The 22,979-nt window shown below is 36.2% G+C and overlaps 1 protein-coding gene across 16 annotated transcripts in view; it reads left to right on the top strand.

The window, feature by feature from the left end:
- NRXN1 (neurexin 1) overlaps positions 1–22,979 on the top strand; it is a 1,158,814-nt gene that overhangs the window by 509,711 nt on the left and 626,124 nt on the right. For 9 of the 16 annotated variants that reach the window (XM_043468539.1, XM_043468538.1, XM_043468529.1 and 6 more), the window contains 3 exons: positions 3,030–3,413; positions 9,880–10,083; positions 12,630–12,656. In XM_043468539.1, coding sequence (XP_043324474.1) covers positions 3,030–3,413; positions 9,880–10,083; positions 12,630–12,656 — 615 coding nt within the window. The remainder of the gene's footprint in view (positions 1–3,029; positions 3,414–9,879; positions 10,084–12,629; positions 12,657–22,979) is intronic. The other 7 variants (XM_043468541.1, XM_043468544.1, XM_043468543.1 and 4 more) reach the window with 1 other exon arrangement.

Here is a 22,979-nt window from a genome sequence, read left to right as displayed (position 1 = left end):
CTGGAGTGGGTTGCCATTTCCTCCTCCAGGGAATCTTTCTGCCCCAAGGACTGAACCCACATCTCTTGTATCACCTGCATTACAGGCAGACTCTTTAGCAGCTGAGCCACACTGAAATGGGTCATAGAGAAATATCTGAACTTAAATACTTTGTTCAGAGCAGGCACTAATGCACCATACTTAGAAGACCCAGCCACTCCATTCTGTCAGACAAACTCTTCATGGATGATTATCTGAAATATTTGGCAGCAGATTTGCCCCGAGAGTGCAGACATACTGAAGACGGAAACCCCAGAGTGTACTGAACTCTGAAAACTATGCAGAGGAGACAGAGTGAAGTGTTACGCAAAGCCACTGGATTTCCTCATCTCGGGAATCCTCCAAACATCCTCATCCTTAGTGTCAGAATCATAACACCACAAATGAGGACAAGGCAGTTTTTCCCAGTCCTGAGCTAAATCAAACTTATTCCATGAATAAAAAGGCATATGGGGGAAATTGGATACTTTAAAAATATATCCCCCATCTTGTAAAACTTGCTCTGTGTCTCCTAACAGTTGTGTCTCAACAATATGCATTCATTTCCAGGAAGTCTTCTTGAACTAATTAAAAATAGGGGCTGGCACCTCTCTCTCTTTTATCTTAAAAACCTAAGTCATTGTTTTCCTTGCATATAAAACTTTGCTTTCAACGTAATTTTTTTTTAATGTCCACTTTTCCTTTTATCATTAATACTTAACTCTCATCATTTTCTAACTTACTTTAGCTGCTACCGTGGTTAGGGATCATGTCTTAATTTACTTATTAGGGCATTTTGGACAGTTAAAAATGCATGTGGTGAAATTCTGTTTAGAACAGTGTCACCATTCTCTCAGAATTATATATTTTATTTCCCCTAAAGGATTTTTAAAATATTTTTCTAAGTAGGATTTTCTGCTCCGTGTATTCCTAAATGAATTTTCTTCTAGACACCTGCACAAACGTGAACAGTAAAAATGAGTACTTGGCCATTTTCCTCTTTTGCTGCCTCCAAAATCCCTATTAGACTCCCCTTTCTGGAAGGCCAAAATAGCAATGCCCCTGAGTGTTTCTCCCCTAGGAGCCTTTTCCATTTCTTTCTGTGGAAGTCTAGAGAGACAAATGTGCTCTTAATGACTTGGCCTGCCACAGTGTCTGTCAGCAGCTTCCATTGCCCTTCTCCCTCACAAAGACAGACCCCATTACATTGCTCACATTGGGGAGCGCACCTCTGCTGGGATTTGAGGGTCTCCTGGGCACAGTGCGGGCCCTGGTAGCCGTGTGTGCTTAGACGCACGTTCCACATTCACCGCCGGCCGTAGTTCCATTTGGAGTGGGCCTCAGCTAAACTAAAACACATCTTCCTACTCTCCTTCTGCTTCCCAGTGGTGAAGAACCTGCCTGCCAATGCAGGAGACATAAGAGACGCAGGTTCAGTCCCTGGCCAGGAAGATCCCCTAGAGGAGGGCATGGCAACCCACTCCAGTGTTCTTGCCGGGGAAGTCCCATGGACAGAGGAAGCTGGTGGGCTACAGTCCATGGGGTCACGAGGAGTCAGCTGTGGCTAAGGCGACTTAGCATGTGCACACTTACCCCCTACACACATTACCTTTTTCTTTTCTGTCCCCACATTTTGTACCCCATCTTCTGTCTTCAGGCCTCTCCTGTGTGTCTACATCCTAAATCCCTGAGGCTTCTAATCCACTTTCTCTTGTTAGACTCTTTCTAGTCTGCTTTATCATCTAGACCTAAGAAAGAAAGCTGGAATAATCTGGAAATGGGTCAGTGTGGTGTCCATTTTGGGTATCATACCTGCATTTTTACAAAGATCTTTCTGGAAATAGAATATTAGTGGATTGTTGAGTAATCCGGTGGTACACTGCGGAAGTTTTAATCCGGAAAATGCCTTCTATCTTTCCTATTTCTTCTTTTACTGGATTCCATAAATATATATATTTTTTTCTGTAATCGTCAAGTAATCCCTTGTAAATGTCTACCTCTTAAGCCCATGTTTAAGACGGGTTTCTATATATTTATAAACTAATAGAGTAATTTTCTCCTCTTACTGTAGTGAGGAAGAAAAAAAAATGACTTAATTTAAATAAGTGATTAGTTTGGTTTAAAGAAAAAGTAAACGCCTAACTTGACTTGGTTCTTGTGATGAATCATATTACACACATTTATGTAGTGCTTACTACAAACCAGATATTTTACTTGTATTGTTTTATTTAACACTCATATGAGGTAGGTCATATTAGTATGCCCATGTTATGGATGAGTAACTGAGGCCACAAGGGCTAATCAAGATTCATACAGCTAAGTGTGATGAAGTCAGGTTTTGCTATAATCTGTCAACATATTGTATTCTATAAAAAAAAAAAAAACAGTAAAGTCTATTACAGATAGGGACACAACACAAGCTTTCATTGATTTGCAGATGCATACCAGCTTTGAAAATGAGCACTAACCAAAGAGAGTCTGGCTTTTATTACAGACAGTGATACAGAATGTCAATTTTTCCTTCTTTCTTTCTCTCCCTCTCCCTCACCTTCTCCCCACAAGCACCCCCTTATCCGTCCTCCCTCCCCCCTCTTCCTTTCTTGCCATCTTGGCTGAACTGTTAGAGAGTGATAAGTATGCCATTTTCTCTTCCCTCGTTCTCTCCCTCTTTCCCTCCCTCCCTTTTTCTGCCTTCCTTCCTTCCTTCCTTTCCTTCTTTTTTCCCCCTAAATTCTTGGAGGCTGACAACACTCCTTCTTGCCTGCACACTTTGGTTTTCATTCCCAAAGTGAAATAGCAACCATTTTAAGGACAGTCTGCCTTATTATGCAAGTTCCTTGATTCGTCAGGTTTCTATTCATTTCCCTGGGAAGGACACCAGGAATAGGAAGAAAAATAAGAAATGTCTGCCCTCAAGGGGTTCACCCTCGGCAGATGGCGGAAAGAAAGGGTGGTGTTCAGAAGAGGTTGCCTTCTGTAAAGACCCGTGTGCCGTCTTGTCTTTGCACCAGGTACCATTTCTGTCAACACGCTGCGCACGCCCTACACGGCTCCTGGCGAGAGTGAGATTCTGGACCTGGATGACGAGTTGTACCTGGGGGGCTTGCCAGAAAATAAGGCTGGCCTTGTCTTCCCCACCGAGGTGTGGACTGCCCTGCTCAACTACGGCTACGTGGGCTGCATTCGAGATCTGTTCATTGATGGCCAGAGCAAAGACATCCGGCAGATGGCTGAAGTTCAGAGCACCGCTGGCGTGAAGCCCTCCTGCTCGAGAGAGACAGCAAAACCCTGCCTCAGCAACCCCTGCAAAAACAGCGGCATGTGCAGGGATGGCTGGAACAGATTTGTCTGCGATTGTTCCGGAACAGGCTATCTGGGCAGGTCCTGCGAGAGAGGTACGATTCCAAAATCCGAGCAGCCAGCTCCCCTGAGATGAAAAACGTAGTCAGTGTGGACCTCACACCTTAAATGACCATTGAAATGTAATATGTGCCCTGGGGACGTAAACTCTGCAAACAGAGTGGCCACACGGATGCTTTACTGACAAGTCTGTATTGATTTTCAAAGGGCTTGATTCTGGGAATGCACAGCCCTTTAAGTATATCTCAGGAATACATAGTAAGGTCCTTTGCATCCTCGAGGGTATGGGCCTAAGATGTATCATAGACGATCACTGTCTCTTTTGCCCAGTTTTTAATTTCCAGACACTAGAAAGTAAAAAAGTAAATAAAACGAATGAATCCAGCATACTTTTGGCATCTAGTGCTAATATGTAGGTCACAAATAGCATTCGAAGCAAAATCTAAGCTGTAAGTTGCAACTTCCCTGACACTGAGCCTGTTCATTTTACTTTAGTTGACCTTCTCAAGGTTGAAATTTGAAGAGTAAGGTGATTTTAAACCATTTAAGTTACACCAGTATTTTCAGAAATGCACCCTAATTTCAGAGACACTTACCTTGGTCTAAGACCCAGCTGATTACAGAAGGTTTCTTTACCAATTTGATATTAAGGCTTATTGTGTCTGGAAGCTGTGAGTGGGTGCCTCCTTCTCTAGCAGAAGGCAAAGCTACATTTTTTTTTTCTTTTCTTCTCCCATTAGAAGGAAAATGAAGGATAAATGAAAGTAAAGTGTGATAGCTGCCACTGCTCATCTAGAGACCAGTCAAAAGGAAGAAATAGCAGAACAAATAGGTCTAAGTATGTTTTTTCATCGACCCAAGAGTTTAAAATAAATGCTTTAGTCACTATACTCATTGCCACTCATTTTCAACAATGGAACAAAAATCAATATGAAAAAATATTGACGAGTTATCCCATTGTCCTCTCATGTTCCAAATAACATTGCTGTCTTAGACATTAGCCTAAAGGAACCTGCCATCTATTTTTCAAGCCATACACATCTAGTCGTTTTGCCTTTGCACTCCTGAAATAGTTTGATTTAGTTAAGCTGACACTTTCTAGAGAAAAAGTGGTTTTTTTGGGGGCAAAATCTAAAGTTGAAATGTGGCTTTGATTCTTTATGTTAATGAGAGGGTTCATCAGTTAATCAGCTCTATTGATAACATTAATCACTGTAACAATCAATAATCATAACCTAATAATCTAATGATGATCTTAAATTACCCACCAAAATACTATCACTGTTCTGGATTTTACAATGAGATAGGTCTCTAGATAGATACATATTTTAATCACATAGATTCATTCATTCCCCTAGTACCTAATTGTAATTCCTGTGAATAGTCATTAGAGGTTAATTGTTTGTGCATAGTTTCATGTGTAAGGTGTATATTCTCTGTACATTTCCCCTTCTAATTTATTTGTTTGCATAGTGTAGTTTTTAGAAATTGCCCAAAGGAGCCAACAACAACAAAGTGACAAAGACTGCAAGATAAATCATAGTTAAGTTATGGGAGATTAGGAGACCTGTGTAATTTAAGATTCTGTTTTCATTTTAATCACTCAGAGAGCTGTCACTTATTCTGATGCCTCCTGCTTAAGTGAAGCTAGAAAAGGGTATAACTGAGCTATCACACAAATTACAAAAGCCTTCAGTTAAATATGCATGGTGTACCACCCTGTGGCAGTATTCCACTACTGCATATGGCAGAAATAAGAAGAGAAATTCTAGAGCTCTCTAAACCAGAATGAGGGAAAGGAGCTATTTATATGTTGCTAATTAGAAGGAGGGGTGGCAAGCATATGCAGATTTGCAAATGAGGATTTAATAGCAAGTTTCATCACTGGGTTTCAACATACATTTTTAACTGACAAGTGGCTGAAAATTTCTTCAGATTTCTTTGTCTCCAGGTTGGTTGTGCATTAAGGAGAGAAAATAGTCATTTTTATGTGTTTTCTGTTTCTGGACTAACCAGTGTATTGCGAGAAGTCTTTGCTTTTCAGAATTAATTTTCTTGCTCACATTATGGCATCTCCCAAGAACAAGAGTGAAGTGGGATGCTTGTCATGTTCACTGCCGCCAAATTTGGCTGCTGTCCAGTTCCCAGCTCTGCCCTAGTTCAGTCAGCACAAGATCGTGTCCAGCCTTCAGGGTTTCCAATTCCAAAGATAGTGCTTTGACTGTGGTTCTTCACATATACTCTGATCACATAAGGCTGTTGATCACGTAAGCGTTGACTGACAGCTCTTGAAATTTTTTTAAAAAAGGCATTTTCAAAGTTTCTGTTTTACAACTATTAAGCAATAAATTTAATTTATAAAGAAGCATGTTCAAGTCCTTGGACAGTGCTCATGGGGAATGCTGTTTCAATCACATTATAGGAAGTCTTCATTCTTCACTACGTAAGCAAAAGAGTTTGTAAGAAAGATCAGAGTATTTGCTGACTTAGGCAAATAAGAAAATAGTATTTTGCTTGAATGTGTATTGATCCCATAAAGAAGAGTAGCATAGAAATCATGTCTAGTTGAGTATAGATTGAATTCAGCACCTTCTCTCCTGCTTTACATTTTATAAAACTGAAAATTTGTGGAGACTGGTCATACAGAAAATATTTTTAGTTGTCTGTACATGGTATCATCAGAGGTCTACTTTATAGTTGTTTGTTAAAGCTCTACCAGATGGAGGGACAGATGTCAGAGCAATATAATTTGGCTTCCTGTCTGATTTTCATCGTTGATCACAATATGTGACTGCCTTTTGGTAAAACTGAGCACAGGTGTACACTTTAGACCACAAGAAGGAATAACACAGAAATGCAAATTTATCAAACTTAACGACAAGGGGGAAGGAGACAGAGGAGACAAAGTTGAAACTTTTTCTCCCTTGTTGGGAAGTGCTATATTGAAATTAGCTTCTTAAAGAACTCTTTTGTGTTCTAAGTGGTAAATTAAGTTTACTAATGTTTAAAGAATGCAGCCAAATAGCATAACCTTCAAATGTCAGAATGCTGTTTACCATTTATTTGGCAGCTCTCAACTACAACCTTGTACATTTTCCATTTCTTGTCTAATTAAACGTTAACTCTAATTATGAGGAATCATTTAGGCATTCATTTGTCATTTATCAACAGGTTATTTTCACACTGAGAATTGTTTAAAATGGCACTCAGAGGCACTCGAGTTTTATTACTTTACTGTTATTTCATTCCTGCAGCTTTTCAGAGAATATTAAAGGCCAATGATGCTGATTTTCTTTTTACTTTGGATTGGATTTCATACAATATTTATGATCTCTTGTCAGTCATCTGTATTTCTAAAAGAATGTCCCCTCTACTTAATTTTTAATCAAATTAAGCTATCTTTCATACAAGAATGAGATAATTTTAAAAAATGATAGTTGAATAATAGAGACTAGATTTACAGATTAAATAAGAGATAACTAAAAATATTTTAGCCCTTGTATCTACATAACACCTAAGTAACTGAACAATTGATAATGGCTTTTAAATTTTTATTCAAATATATGTTGCTTTATAGATAGGGACAGTGATTGGCTGTAAATTAGGAAGGGGTGTGGTAGAGATCAAGTGTCTTTAAGATTATACTAGAAGCAGTTTTTTGTTTTCTAATGTTTTTTGCAACTTCACAGTCGTGCTTTATTTTTTGAGCAAATCCTACTAGATTTTCTTTAGGGAAACCTTATTGGAAAAATATGATGCATTAATAGATATGTGATATGATGTAAAACCACCATATTTTAAGGGAATTATATTTTATCTTCTCAGTGCTTAGGTCAATGCTTAGCCATGAGACCCCTATTTTGGTAAACAGACCCCTCTCATAGAATGTCTTTATGTTGTTCTTATGTCGTTATTATGGCTTCCAACATAGACTTTAAGGAATATTTTGTTCATATACATCACCAAAATTAGATTCACTTACAATAGACAGAATAAATACTTAAATCTCATTAGTGAGTATTTACATATACATGATATCCAAATTGAAATAAGCTCTTTCACATACCTTCAGTATCAAGTCCAATCATTAATTCAGTCAGTGTTTATCAAGGCTCTGCTCTGTGCCTGGTGCACTTGGCTGATGAGAAAGAAGGAGGAGGACTCAGCCTCTGCTGTAATGATATGCATACAAAAGGCCAAGGACAGATTGCAGACAAATAAGAAATGGTAATTTAAAAAATGCTAGGTAGATATAGAATAACTGGAGGGAGAACTAAAGGAGTGCTTGCAACAGGTATGTCTGGAGTAACATTTGACCAGAAATCTGAATGCTGAAGGAACCAGCCGTATAAAGATCTGGGGGGGGAAACCTGTTAAGACAGAATGTGCCTCAAGTGCAAATACTTGAATGAGAGATGAAATCAGTGTGGCTGGAATTTACTCAACAAGGGAGGACATGCTAAAAGCTGAGGTTGAGAGATGGACTGGGGCTGATTCACACAAAATGTTATAGGTTAATAAAAGGAATACAGATTTTATTTGAACTGCAGTGGTGGGAATCTATTGGTGAAGGGTAGGGAGGTGAAGGATTAGGGGTGGGTGGGGTGGATGTGCCTAGATGAAGTAATGAAGTGATATGATCAAATTGGCTTCTTTAAAAGTTTAGCTTGGCCACTATGTGTAGGGAGAAATAGTAGAAATAGGGAGGCCATTGAGGGAGCTATCCTCATTGATCTACGTGAAACATGGGAGCAGAGTCTGATGTACTGCAGTGGCACAAACTGATTGATTCAGAAGGTGGATTGGAATTAGAGCCTGCAAGACTTGCAGATTTGCAAACAGATTGGACATGGCAGAGAGGGTAAGAAAGAAAGCAGAAAGGTTAAGACCTGAGTAATGGTGTTAAGCCATTTACAGAGATGGAGAACACTGGAGCAGGAGCATGTTCATTGGAGCAGGAGAATTTGTGCATTATTGGTGCGTGTATCTTATTCAAATTGGAGATGTCAAATAAGCAATGGCTGATGGATGTTTGAGGGAGCTCAGGAGAGAAGTCAGGGTTGTTTATAAGTATTAGGGGGAGTGAGCATGTGAGTTGACCCAGATCCCTTAAGAGGTAGAGAGAAGAGAAAGGCCCTAAGCAGGGAGCTCTGGAACCCTTACTGCTTCTGGATGTGCATTCAACCCTGAGATAATAACTAGTGATTGAAGTCTGTTAGAAGAAATACTTGATTTTCCTGATTTTGAGAAGATAATCTTGCAAAACCACAGCTCCAAAATATAGTCTTAATAATAGGCATGGTTGTATCACCAAAGTTAATTACTGTCAATAGGCAAGAGAATGAGAACTTCCTAGCTGGTTTTAATTTTAGGTAATTTTTGTTTTATTAAATGATATCCTGAGTTATCAGAACCCATGAAAAAGCAACATGATTCATACTTGTTTCACAGTGTTCCACAACCATATGGTGTTTAACATGAAGGGGCGCTATTTCTTAAAGCAGTCAGTTTGAGATCCACAGTTTTGCTCTTTGCCTCTCTTTGTGTTTCATGCAAAATTAAGCAACTTCTCCATTAAAGCCATCTACTTTTCTTTAGTAGCACACACCCATACAAGCTATTCAGTCCCACCCCCATCCTCAGTTATTGACTTTTTGGCCATAGCTTAATTTTTTCAGAACATCAGGGTGGTGCTTACAGGTAATGCTTCAAGTTACCCCTTATCTGCAAATGAACTTTAATATGAAGTTACAGTTTGTGTCTTTGTGAAAATGAATTACCTTCTTCACCCCAGTGACTCGGAACATGTATTACCTGCTGTTTGGTAATACCAGTTTTTCTTCAGTTTCTGAACAGCACCTTTGGAAAAGTGTTGACTTGATTCCTGTATTTAAGTCATAATTTTAGGGTTTCTTTTTTGATTGTATTGGGGCACAAATTATTTTTAAAAAATGATAAAAGTAACTTTCCTTAGAATCATGGGCTTTGAGGTAGGAAGAAGCCTTAGAGATGCTCTAGTAGCACCCTCTCATTTTGCAATTGAAGGATTCGAGCCAAGTTTAATTTCACAGAGCTGATCAGTGGCCTAGCCATATAGAAATAAGCATAAATAGTAGCTAGTACTTCAAGCCAGGCTTGCACTGTGGTTGCACACACACACACACACGCACACACAAACACACACACACTATAAACTCTGCTCTTGAGAAAAGATATGCATCCATGAACATGGATGATCCTACATGATGAATCCTATAGATAGAAGTTGTTTTAGGTACAGAAAGAGAAGTGCAGCCACCTCTGTTTTTAGACTTTAACAGATTTTCACCTGTGACTTCTCTTTCCAGTTAAAAAAAAAAAAATTGCTTATTTTGGAAGAAGATGAGCCGAGTTTGTATCTTGTCTTCTATATGGAAACCTTTAATAGGTCATGCTTTTCCTTTTCAAAGTTTTTATGTTCTAAACTGACCCAGAGCTTCTATGTTTATTTCCCAACTGTAGAAGCAACGGTTCTGAGCTATGATGGGAGTATGTTTATGAAAATCCAGCTCCCGGTGGTAATGCACACAGAGGCTGAAGATGTGTCCTTGCGGTTTCGATCCCAGCGTGCATATGGTATCCTCATGGCAACCACCTCCAGAGACTCAGCAGACACCCTCCGCCTGGAGCTGGACGCAGGGCGTGTGAAACTGACGGTCAACCTAGGTAACAACTCGCCTTCCCCCATTGAACTAACACTTCTCACTTTTTGTTCAGTTTTGCCTGCAAACATTTATCGAGTAGCCTGTTTGCCATGGAAAGTTAAAACACTTAATAGTCTCATCTCCATTATTTAAATTCATTTAGGTTTTGGGGACATCTTTTTATTGTTTTTATATTGTTTAAGATAATTTACTGTTTTGTGGTTCCTTCCACTGAGAGTTCTTAAAAGGGAAGCCAAGTGCATTAATGAGATTAATTGAAAATATGAATTATTACACTTGATGATGGCTCAAACTGAATTTCCTATTTTTACATTGACTGACATTCTGATTGGTTATAGATAAAATCCTTTCAGATAAAATAAAAATCCACCAACTTTGACTTGGATAGCACATGCTACAAAATGTCAAATATCTAGTTTGTGATCTAGATCAACAGTTGCTCTTTATCTATCCTTGGGCTTCTCCTTTGAACAGTTACCCTCGTGGTATCCCATCTTTTCTGTTTGGAAATACTGTGTGGTGATATTTTGCTATCAAACAACAATCCACAACCCTTCAATGCCCAAAGTCTGCGGCCCTCAGCAAGCAGCCATGAGAACACTAAAAACACAGACTCTTCCACAGAAAAATAATGCTTTCCTGCTTAATTGTAGCATTCAGAAAGAGTCACTACAGTAAAACCTCACCAAACTGGATAAAATCTAGGGGAAAATCAGGCCAAATTAAGAAAAAGTATGAACTGTAGACTAAAAAAAAATGTAAGCATATTTGTTTTCAAAAACATTCAAAAACACAAATTAGCTCAAAAAATCTTAAGGAAAGGTCTTACAAGGTTAATGTTAATGGGTGGTTAAGAATTATCCATAATTAGCACATTATTTCACAGAAGTTGCTCCATCAGTGACTTGAAATCAGTTTTCTTTCCAAACTTGGCCTTTCACAATTTGTTTCATTTTTCTCAGACAATCTCTGTTCATAGCGAATCTAGAATTACAAATGTTCTGCCCAATAAGTTTCAATATTATAATTAACTCCAAATAATAGGAGTACAAATTAATGAGGTTTTACTGTATTTCCTGGAAGTACTGAACACACACAATAATGAATAAGCAGAAAGAGGAAAATAAAATTCAAGACTACATAGATTTACAAAAAGTGTAGCAAAATGTGATGAGGTATGGCATTTGTGAAAACCCCACATATATCAAACTGTGCTGGGCAGAATAGTAGCTCATAAAATATAAGATTATTTCATTAATAGTTTGTTGCATACAATTGCATTCAACTAATAATAAGTTAAAAAGTCCAATAATAAGGTTGTTTTTCTTTTTACCGAAGAACACATAATACTTTTTTACTCTTCTGTTAGAGTTCCCTCTAGTGACAATGACAGGTTACTACAAGCCCATCAAAATTGCCTAGTTTCAGTAAAGGGGCTGTTAGCCGGAGGAGGCGAACACACCCATGGGAATTTTCTAACAGCAAAGCATTCTGTGGACAGAGTTGTGTAAATGCTGATCTTTGGCTGTTTGCAACCACTTTTCTGATGCGGTTGACGACACATGACAAACTCAGCTATATGGAAACAGAATCTAGGTTTGTATTTTTCATGCTCCCCAAAGGCATTAAATACAACAACCAAATCCAACAAATATTTATCTACATATAGAATAAACATGAAACACCCCACATGGTCCTTTAAAGATAACCCTTATAATTATAATCTATGATATTCAGATCAAATATTCCATTCTTGGGGAATCTGCTTTTATGTAAGAAGAAAGTATAAGAAAAGAAAAATCAATAGCAGTAATAACCATGAAACTTATTACACAGAGATAACATAGTTAGCTCCTAACAGAGGAATAGGCCTGTGTGCACCCGGGAATGACACTACTCCTTAGCCACTAGAGGTTCTAAAGGAAACGAAGTGTTTATTTCCTTCTCCAATTAATCCAAGGCTTGGAATCCAGCGAATGTCTGGCTTTTTTTGTCCAAGCAAGTAATAGTAACAACAGCAGCAACAATGATAGTAAATACATGAGAGTGAAATGAGAATGATTTCAACTAGCTCTCCATCTGACCACCACAATTCCAAAGCATTCTGTTGGCCTTTGCGGGATAATAGATTTTGGAGGTCCAAGATGTCTGAGCCTAGCTGAGCTTGCACTGTTCCCCATTGTGACGGAGCACTTTTTAATTAAATTGAAAACAGTGGTTTGTTCTTTCACAGATGGGGAGAAAGCTGCAGCCAGTCTAAGCCAAGCATCTTTGACAGTTAACAATTCTTTATTTCACTTAGATTTGTCACCATGTAGCTTTGTTTGATTTGGCCATTTTTAAAAAAATTCTTCTCCCGTTGTTTCCAATGGTGAAGTTTTATAACAAAGAATCTGGGTTCTAGAAGTATGTAAAGAATAAATGATATGGAGTGGCCATATTTGCATGTGTCTGTCCCCGGAAGGGTGGACTGTGATTTTATTGGATGTCTGCAGCTATTACCTTGAAGGATAAATTTTCATTTTTCATCTATTCTTCCCCATCTAGATTGTATCAGGATTAACTGTAATTCCAGTAAGTGCCTATTCAAAATTTTTAAAATGTTATTCCTCCATTATGATGTAGCTAGTGAAGAAAAACAAAAGAGAGAGCAAGAGAAAGTTGTTTATAAACCTCATGAGTTCACTTTTGAAATATACCAGTCCATCATCTGGGTTGTAAAAATTCATTTTGAAATCTGTCCAGCTGAAGACATTCCTGCTGCAGTTTCTACCTCTAAGTAGGAAAAAGAGGTGAGAAATATCCTGTAAGAGAAGGTACCAACACCTCTGTAGACCTGTGGATAAAGCTTACAGCATTTGTATTTTGGTAAATCTTGGACTCCAGTAGTTCTCTTCATGACCAAATTAGGATAAAATGCTGTGGGTCTTAATTTCCTTCACTTTCTGTTTTTATCTCTTAAACATAGAAAAAAAAATCCCTTTCATTTGAAAGTTACTATTGAACTCTTCTAAATTCAACTAAAGTTTTACATTGAATAATGTGTGTTTTTCCAAGTTTATATATATATATATGTACATATATATATATATATATATACAGAATATGACTTATCTAAAGAGTTTTTCTGGTTTACTGAGAGTATTTACATAATGAATTTTTACATCCTAATCATATATCTGCAAAAATAACCAAAACCCTTCAAATCTGTGATATGCATGCCAAGTGATGAGATAGAAAAGATGCATGGACTGAGTTTTTTTTTTTTATTTGGACTAGAGAACTTGAAAGGATGTAAGGACTGTGATTTTATTTTGAGTTGTAGCATTATCTTGAGTGAATTTATTTATTTACATAAATATTTAGGTTTTTCTTTTCCAGGTTTTGCTGACCACATTAAGGAATCTCCTCCAATATAAAAAAGTTGTTAGCTATTTAACTAAAATGGTTCTAACAAGCTTCTAATCTTTCATTGTCCTATTCAGTAAAATATATTTTGTTTATGTCCTTGGAAAATGCTGAATGTGAGTTGATGGAATGCACTCCCAAAACCTTTGGCTATGTATCCAAATGGCAGTAAGTCATCCTCTGGGGAGCAAAATGGTGGTCTTCAGCTTACAAAAGCAATAAGTTTATAAAGCATGCTTCTGATAACTCATATTTGTCTTTAAAATACTTAGTATTCATTTTAAAGGAGCATAAAAGACTGTTTTTCCAATCATAACAATAAAAAGGTAACAGAATCATGATTGGTGAAAAAAAAAAATTAAGCTGTTAAACTGTCATATAAGGCATTAAAACGGAGAAGGCAATGGCACCCCACTCCAGTACTCTTGCCTGGAAAATCACATGGGTGGAGGAGCCTGGTAGGCTGCAGTCCATGGGGTTGCGAAGAGTCGGACACGACTGAGCGACTTCACTTTCACTCTTCACTTTCATGCATTGGAGAAGGAAATGGCAACCCACTCCAGTGTTCTTGCCTGGAGAATCCCAGGGACGGGGGAGCCTGGTAGGCTGCCATCTATGGGGTCGCACAGAGTCGGACATGACTGAAGCGACTTAGCAGCAGCAGCAAAGCATTAAAAACCATCTCAAACAGACTCTAGTTCCTGAGCTAATCTCTCAGAGCTCTCACACAAGTGGAATTTTTTCAAATATTCATCATCTTCTTTCAAACTGTGTCTCTACCACACTCTGAAAAGAAGCACAGGTTTACCAATCTGATATCATGATCCAGCTTGCTTTCACCTCTGGACCCTAAATACAGGCAAAGTAACAACCCACAAAACCTGTAGATGTTCTCGATGCCTCCTGGATCTTAGAAAATCCATGTGAGGGGAACTATTTCTTTCTAGACTTCTGCTTTATTTTTATTTATATTAGATGGGTTTTTAGATTTACAAAATGTGGCTACATAAACTTTAGTATTTAATGGAAATTGCCCCATCTAATGTGCTTCTGTATTCTCTAGCTCTATCATTTTAAAATACATGTTTATGGCCTAATTACCCTTGTTAGATATTTCTCTTTATTTGGCTCATTATTATAAGACTGATACTAAGTATAATATTTTCTCTAGATATTTCACAGAATAATACTTTTGAGGACAAAGGTCTTTGATGGTTAGTGGATTTTTCCCCCCTTAAGATATTAAGGGTGATATCTTACCCTTAATTTTATTTGAATTAAACCAATGATTATGAGCTTACAGTGCATACTGCGTACAGGACTATAAATGCCTTAACTTGACAGCAGTCACTGGAAAGAACATTCAGTGATCAGGTAATGTTTTTATTTCCTTTGCCTTTGTTTTATATGGGGAATAATGGGCAGATATACCCAGAATTCCAAGTTCCACCAAGAAATCATGTTATTACTTAACTTTGTGGATAGGGACGAATTTACATTTTAATAATGCAAATCTAACTCACAATGATTAAATAAGCAGAGATTTCCACCTGGACTGTATTTCATACTCATAATGAAATATAAATAAAATACTTGTATCTCAGTAGTTTAATGTAGTTTAAACTTGTAGTTTAATGAAAGACTAATTTATTACATTTATCCTCTGCAAGCCATGAGTTTGTCTGAAACTGAAATGTACATTTACTAACTCACAAATTTATACCACCACAATCTAAAAATTATACCCCACCTAAGATATCAACTGTGTTGTGAGCTTAATATGCAATACCTCAGTTGATATCTTTAAGACAATTTCCACAGGAAATATACATATGGTAACAAAAATTATCATACTTTGAGAATTAATAGTAAATGATAAATCATTAATTTTGAATGGGAATCTCTCATTTCTCTACACTTATACAGAGTTGCTCTGCTCTTTCCTATAGTCACTCCATCCTTTTTATTCCTCCTTTCCCTCACTTTATGGCAGGTGTTACTACATATGGAAAAGAAAATACATATATCATCTGATTCTCCAATCTTTGCTACTGAAGAATAGGTAGTAGGTGAGGAGGTAGGAAGGTCTAGCTGTGTTGCTTGTATTCAGACCTGTAGGACTACAAGATGGCAGATAATATTTCTTTTTCAGCCCCTGTGTCATTAGTTTAGATGCAGCAATGCACTCTTCCACAGACAGGCCAGCAAAGTCTTTTGTTAAGATTCTTTTGAGAAGAGCCTGATTTGAATTTCAGGAACCATCTCTGTCAAACTCTTTGTTGCCACCATCCCTCCCTCCCCTAATAGGAAGAGCTGTCAAGAATTTTTAAATGGAAGGAAATAGCCCATTTTTATTTAAAAATAAAAAGCTTATTTTCATGTGTGGAGAGGATTTTTTTTTTTTTTTTAAAGAACCATCTCTGTGAATAGCAGTCATGTCTGTGTCAAAATGTATGTTTTGATCTCTCTGATTACAATTGGAATGTCTCTGCACACAATCCCAGACCAGACTTAGTTCTTTGATGTCCATTAGCTTATTTCATTGCTAAGATATGTTTGTTATCTACAGCTTGGTATTAGATTAGGTCAGTATTTGAAAATCTATGGAGGGGAAGGCAAACACAGAAGTGTATTATATCTACAGCCTTCCATTCTCGTCTATCCAGGATAATCAGATTATTCTTGGTTTTTCAGTCAACTCCAATAAGGAGAACCACAATCTACCATCATAAAATAATTTTATATGGAAGTTGCTAAAAGAACCACCATCTTTTAGTGCAGATAATGTCTCCCCTGGACAGTGAAACTTACTTCAATAAAGGTAGATGGGAAAGGACTGTAGAGTCACATTCTTTTAACATAAAGAACAATTATTTGATTAATGGAAATAAGGACTGGTTATAGATGACTTTACAAAAATAGTTATATATTATAGAGATATACACTAATACCAAGTTATTACTAAAAGAGGGCGAGTCGGACAGAATAGTGCTTTGTGACTAACACATTAATTATTTGCGTGAAAAGTGAGTGTATGAGAGTCTCTTGCCTGACCCATAGTGTTAGTTGACCTAAGTGTTTTAAAAAGTGTAAAGAGTGCAAAAGAAAATTTCTACTCCCTGTGAAATTTCCTCAAATGCATTATTAGTAGAGTCTGTAGTATTATTATAACAGAAATGACATTGGTTTTATCTTGCATTCTCTTTGTCTGCCCAAGGATGTAGCTTGAGATAAAGTGACCAAGAGAGTCTCAGTTTCAAACGTGCTGCCCAATTGTCAACACATCTAAAGTCATTAGGCTATGTGTTTCTTTTTTTTCCTGATAATTTGGCATCTGTAGTGGTACATTGCATGTTTTAATAGTCTCAGGTTTTTTTTTTTTTTCTTTTTCTCTTCTTTTAGTAACCTTACAAGTTGTTAGTGTTATAATCTTTGAAGGTTTAAATACATTGAAAATTTGAAAACTAAACTTGCTCCTATCAACTATAAGTGAGTTCTAGTTGTCATATAAATAACTACTTTAAATATGTAGCAGGTGCAAAGAGGATTTTGTGACTTTTGTTCTTGTTAGTGTTGTCTTTCCCTTTTTTATTGTCTTTTCAAGTCAATGACATAATTATGGAATATCCTTCTTGCCCACAGGAAGGTTTGCAGGCACCTCTGAATTCATATAAGTGTGCATTTTAATAAAACCATGATATTTGATGTTTATTTTGCTTGTTTATTTACTTTTGTTTATTTAATCCTTATACATTGGTCTCTTCTGCCCACCTGCTCTTTCTTCCTACCAAGATTTACTCATCTTACTTCTCCATTTCCAATGTTGTTTTCTCTTGTTCTCCTTCTTCTTGTTTTCTTACAAAAATAAAAAGCTCTATGGGGTGAAAAAAGATATCCCAGTAGGCTGAACTTCCAACTATGTTTGGCTTCTTACAGAAAATGATTTATTTAAGACACAGAGATAATAAAATTGGAGATGGTGTTAATGTGGGCAGAGTGTCAAGGGTTGAAGTTCAGCTTCTTTTTTTGGCAGTTAATTGTCTAAGGATTGCAAAGAAAAAAAATCTAAGGCCAAGTACTTAACCTCACTTTTGACTTGGATATAGTGAAGAAATGCCCTGAGTAATATGTTATTGGGAAATGTACTATGATGGATGCCCAGAGTAGATAATAAGATATTTGTATTATGATTTTATTACCAGAATGAAAAGATCAACTGGATATTAGTTATCACCAATTTTTTTTATGTAGATAAAAATGGAAAGCAATAAAAGAATGCAAAATGTCAACCAGTGGCACTTAAGCCATATGAGATTGCTTTGATCAGGCTGCCACTTGGCAGACTGCTTAGAAAGATATGAGGGAATTTCTGGAGGCTGACTCTTGTTAACATGAAACAAATATTCAGTTCAGAGCAGCTGCCTGGTGCCTGAAGAGCAGAGAACTGCAAAAGGAGCCTCTGTCTCGGCCTCCACACAACCAGCCTTGATTTGAAGAGTTCCATCAATCACTGCTTCTCACTGATCGGTGCTGTCCATCCACAGGATAGGAGCTGCTCAAGGAATAAAGGAAGATAAATGTATACATACAGAGAAGGGCAGTTTTTGTTTGTTTGTTTGTTTTTCATTGCTGTCATTTTTAAAGCTTAAAGTATATATGAAGGAAAGGAAAAGAATTTTTATCAATGATTTTCAGCAAAAATATAAGAGAATTTACATATAAAATAAAGAGACCATAGATTTCTGATGAAAAATAAATAACTAAAAGAAGCAAAAGCTGAGTCTTTTTCTTAAGGCCCATTGTGTAGGCAGTGTCTTTAGAAAAATATCAAAATTGGAATAAAATTTAAGGAAAACCTATTTGAATTATCCACTCTTAATATTATGAGAATCATAAAGAGTGCATATTTAATGACTACATAGATTGTGCAAAATCATCATATGAGAGCTTGGTAAGTAGAAGACTTGGGTCTATTTTAGTGAACAGTTAATTTGCTTATTGCTTACATGCAAATATAAAATGCTTCAGTGTTTTAAAAGATTGCTCTTTTGGTGCAGGTTAAGAATTCATCATGAAATCAGTCTCAGTTATTAATTTAGTCAGTTGAACATCTCCTTATTACTATGGCAAATGGCTGTGCTCAAAGAAATGCAGAATTCCAGATTTGTGTTAACCGAATTCATCAAATTCTCTTTCATGGTTTAAAGTTAGCATTGTAACTATGGCCACAGTAGAAATTGTCAGCTGAGAAGGCAATGGCACCCCACTCCAGTACTCTTGCCTGGAAAATCCCATGGACGGAGGAGCCTGGTGGCTGCAGTCCATGGGGTGGCTCAGAGTCGGACACGACTGAAGCGACTTAGGAGCCGCAGCAGCAGCAGAAATTGTCAGAAAAGCCTATAATGTTTCAGAAGAAACATTCTGAACTTGATATTTCCCTTGGCTTCTGGGAAAAGGAAATTTTCTTTTCTACCACAAAATGTCACAAATTGTGAGACCAAACTTGTTGACCAGAGGTTCCTATTGTGCTATTAGAGAGAGTTGATTTCCAAAACATTTGCCATTTCCTTCATAGGTTAGACTTTCACCTTTATTTTTGTTTGTTTTTTGATAGGGAGGTAGTATTTTAGCAAGCTATCATTGATCCAAAAAATTGAAGGTAAAAATATGAATTAGACATTGCTAGCTACTATTAAGATTTTTTTTTTTAATCTAGCCAGTCTCATTGTGAGATGTATGATTAGAAGTTCATTCATTTTAAAGAAAACAATAATTGTTCATTTGTTTGTATTTGGAACATATTTTTTTACTTATATGCCTCTATGATTCAGGTTCATAGTTAATCCTAAAGGCTCAGAAAGACTAAAAAGTATTTTAAACTTCTGTTTAAAATAGCCTCTAATCTTTAGGACAGCCTTAATGTTCAATGATGATACAGAGTGCCATGACAACTCATTTTACAGGTGTAGACTTGTAAAATATATTAATATTTTATATATGAATATATTGCAATTTAACAAATATATTGCAATTTTTCAAGAAGTTTTGCCTTCCTAATCTTTCTCAAAAGAAAGCCATTAACAATTTATACTTCATCAACTACTTACCTATCAGAAAATATGGAAACAAATAATATAATCATGGATTTCAATTCCTCATTTAGTTACTAGATAGAAATTATGTATCTGCTAACTGGTAAAGTGGATGCATAATTTAAAAGACATTTTGTCCACTTTACCATATATCAGACATGATTAATAGAAGCCTTCAAGCTGAACTTTGTTTAGTTTCCTCTCTTCTCTACTCACTTCCTTCTGCTTGATTATAGCTTCTACTTTTTCGTGTCTTCTGCTTACCATGGTGTCTCCTATGGTTATTTGTCCACTGCCTCCTCCTGTGCATGTTTTTTTTTTTTTTTTTTTTTTTTGCTGCTCCTTAAACTGTTGATTAAATGTATGTTATGTATTCAGACTCCCCTAGAAAGAGAATCTAGTGGATTCATTACTTATCCTTGCTCTGCTGAGCAGAGCTTTCAAGTCATCTCACTTCGTAAGCCACTGACCAGACTTTAATTTTGGGGGAAGATGCCCACTGGTGATCCAATGAACTGTCCTCAGAGAAGGGGGCCGCAGAGTCAGTATACGCACCTCCAGGGTAATGTAGGAGCAGTGGGCTTTCCCCACAAGCGTCTCTTCTTCAGGCCGTCTGATTAACAGTGTTTTGATTTTACCCATGAAATACCCTTGAGGATTACAATTTCTTCAACACATTACTGGCAGACATATGGTACGTAAGTCAAGTGAGCAAGGCTCTTTAAATCGGGGGGAAATGCATGGGGCCATAAAAAAGTTGGAGATTGAAATGTTCAGTGTTGCTCAGAGGTCTTATCCATTTCTCTTACTTGTGACCAATGGGAACAAAGAGCAAGATGGGTAAGAAGTACATTATGAAAACCATTTCCCAAAGGTAAAGTAAGAAATTCTAAGAATATTTCAATTACTGTTACTTTTATTGTACTTAGTATTGGATTGTTCTTTGTTATTTGTTCTTTGAATGCATCATACATACAGTTGTGACTATTCTTCACCCTCCCATCACCCTTCCCAGGAGGTCAGTCTAAATATAAGACTTGAAATATTTTATGCACAGTACTATTGAAATAAATGTTATATGTGTTTCTTTAAAAATATAGAGTCATGGTGTGCAAATGTTTTGCAACAATTTTTTTTAACTTCAGCAATATACTGAAAAAAATTAATATGTCCAGTTTGTGAATACAGCATGCAGTACTGAAAAATCTGATCCATTGCTTATTTCAGATTTTATACTGAAGTGATATGAAGCAGATCGAGGTCACTGAGTCAGCTGAAGAACAATAAAATAGGGAGAAAACATATATACAAAAATAAATTCTATCATGATTCATCAGAGACCTCAAAGCAATCATATGAACACTAATCAGAAGCATCTGTGAGCAAGATCTTGAGAAACAAACTAGATTGGAATAACTGTAAATGAAAAGATACTTTGCTCTGGTATAAGTTATTATCACTGACACTAACTCACTCAAATGAAAACCTAACTAAAGTAATCTTGGTGTAGCAAGACCGACTAGCAGCAAGCACACAAATATAACATTTCTTGTAGCAGCTGGCTGACCAGCTCCAGGGAGCCTCCAAACACTCTCTCCTGTGATTAACCAAATTAATCTGGTATAAGATTTAATTGCTAACAGCCATTGCTATTGGTGGGCAAGCACTATCTTAGAATAGCTCCTGTTTAGTAAGGTGTGTCGTTCATTTCAGAAGACTTTGTCCGAACTTCAAACAGAGGAGTAATCCCAATATTTTACCAATTACTAAAATAAATGGTCAAATAGAATCATAGCACTCAAATTAGTGACTAAAAGTTAGCTGGATAAATAAGCTAGTTAGTACAATAAAAGAAAAATTAAATTTAGTGCTATTTGTTATTGCAATAATAAAATTCAAAATAAAGAATTCAGGAAATCATTATATTGCTACTTTGAAAACAATTTATATTATCATTCTAATTTTTACATGACAGATGAATGAATTATCAGGTATCATTTGTTCATAGCTTTCTTTGGGGCATTCACTGAGGAAAAAAAGAAAAAAGGATCAAAACAAATGAGACAATATAGTTCAAAAATCCTAAAGACAAATTATCATTTATCATATTCCTGAGAATGCATTTGCTTTTTAAAAAAAAAATAGATATTGTAATGTTTACCACAAAAAGTGAAAGCTAGATTTTCAAGCATTGTTATGACTTGCTAGTGAAACGAAAAGGAAAAAAAAAGACAGAAGCTTAGCTTTTTATTTTTATTTTTTCCTAATGTGCTTCTTATTCTGGGAGAAGGTTTTTACAAGAATACCCCCAAAATATTGAGTGACAGCAAAATTTTGTTAAATCAGTCTCATATTTAATGATAGTCAAATACACTTATAGTGTTAATAGTACTATAATATTAGTATTGGTAATAATATTATAGTATTAAATTATTCCTTTAATTTTACAGAAGTGTACATTCTTCTTGATCTTCTCATAAAAATAAATTCTATAACAGTGCTGTATTTGGATGAGAAATTATTTAATTTTAGCCCCTTTGTATTTGTCATTGCAATTCATGGCTTTGTTTATGAGATGTCAAATTGAATATTTGTAAATTTCAAAATGCTCAATATTTGTATGCTTTTTCATTTTTGTTTTCATTCAGATAGTTTGGCATTGTGTAGGAATTGCATAAGACTTGTTTAAGTTTCTGTCAATATAAATCAGTGTAATCCTTTTCTTCTCATGTTACACCAAGGCTCAGTATATTTTCAGTTTAAAATGCTTACTTAAAATCATATTAACTGTTTAGTACTTAATTTTATACATGCAGACTATCCTATAATGTGATAAGCTTTTCTTGGAAATGGCCTTTTTTTCTTAAAATAAAGTCACAGTCCAGATTTTTCCTTTCATTATAGTAGGTTTATTTTATTATGCTTCTTCCTAAACCAGTCACTTGAGCTAGATTAGATTTAAAAAGAGCTCTTTTAAAACATTATTTTAGTAATATATAATTTGTGTTCATTTTTTACTGTGTTGTAGTTATATTCTTAAAAGGTAAATTGTATTTCTTAAAATATATGTTTTTTTACATTGAAAATGATTTACATCAGAGATATTTATCCTGATCTGTCATAAATGGGTACAATCAATGTCAAAGTTGTGTGTAAAGGCTAAATGTTTCTTATAAACCTTGTCTATTTATTTGCTTAGAGCTATGATATCTAGCCAGATATGAAACAAGAGGGGAGGCAGCTGTATATAGTAAAGTTTATTTTGTAGGTGATAGGATAGGGTTGTTATGAGTTAGGAAAATGGCAGAGGAGTCTCCATGGGGTATTTCCAGCAACTCTCCAAGGTCAGACCTCTTTGCACACAAGATCTATGTTTTCTTATAATTAATACTCATTA

Source organism: Cervus canadensis, chromosome 5 (genome assembly GCF_019320065.1).
Source record: "Cervus canadensis isolate Bull #8, Minnesota chromosome 5, ASM1932006v1, whole genome shotgun sequence".
NCBI classification, from domain to species: domain Eukaryota; kingdom Metazoa; phylum Chordata; class Mammalia; order Artiodactyla; family Cervidae; genus Cervus; species Cervus canadensis.
This window is presented reverse-complemented; position numbering and strand designations above follow the sequence as displayed.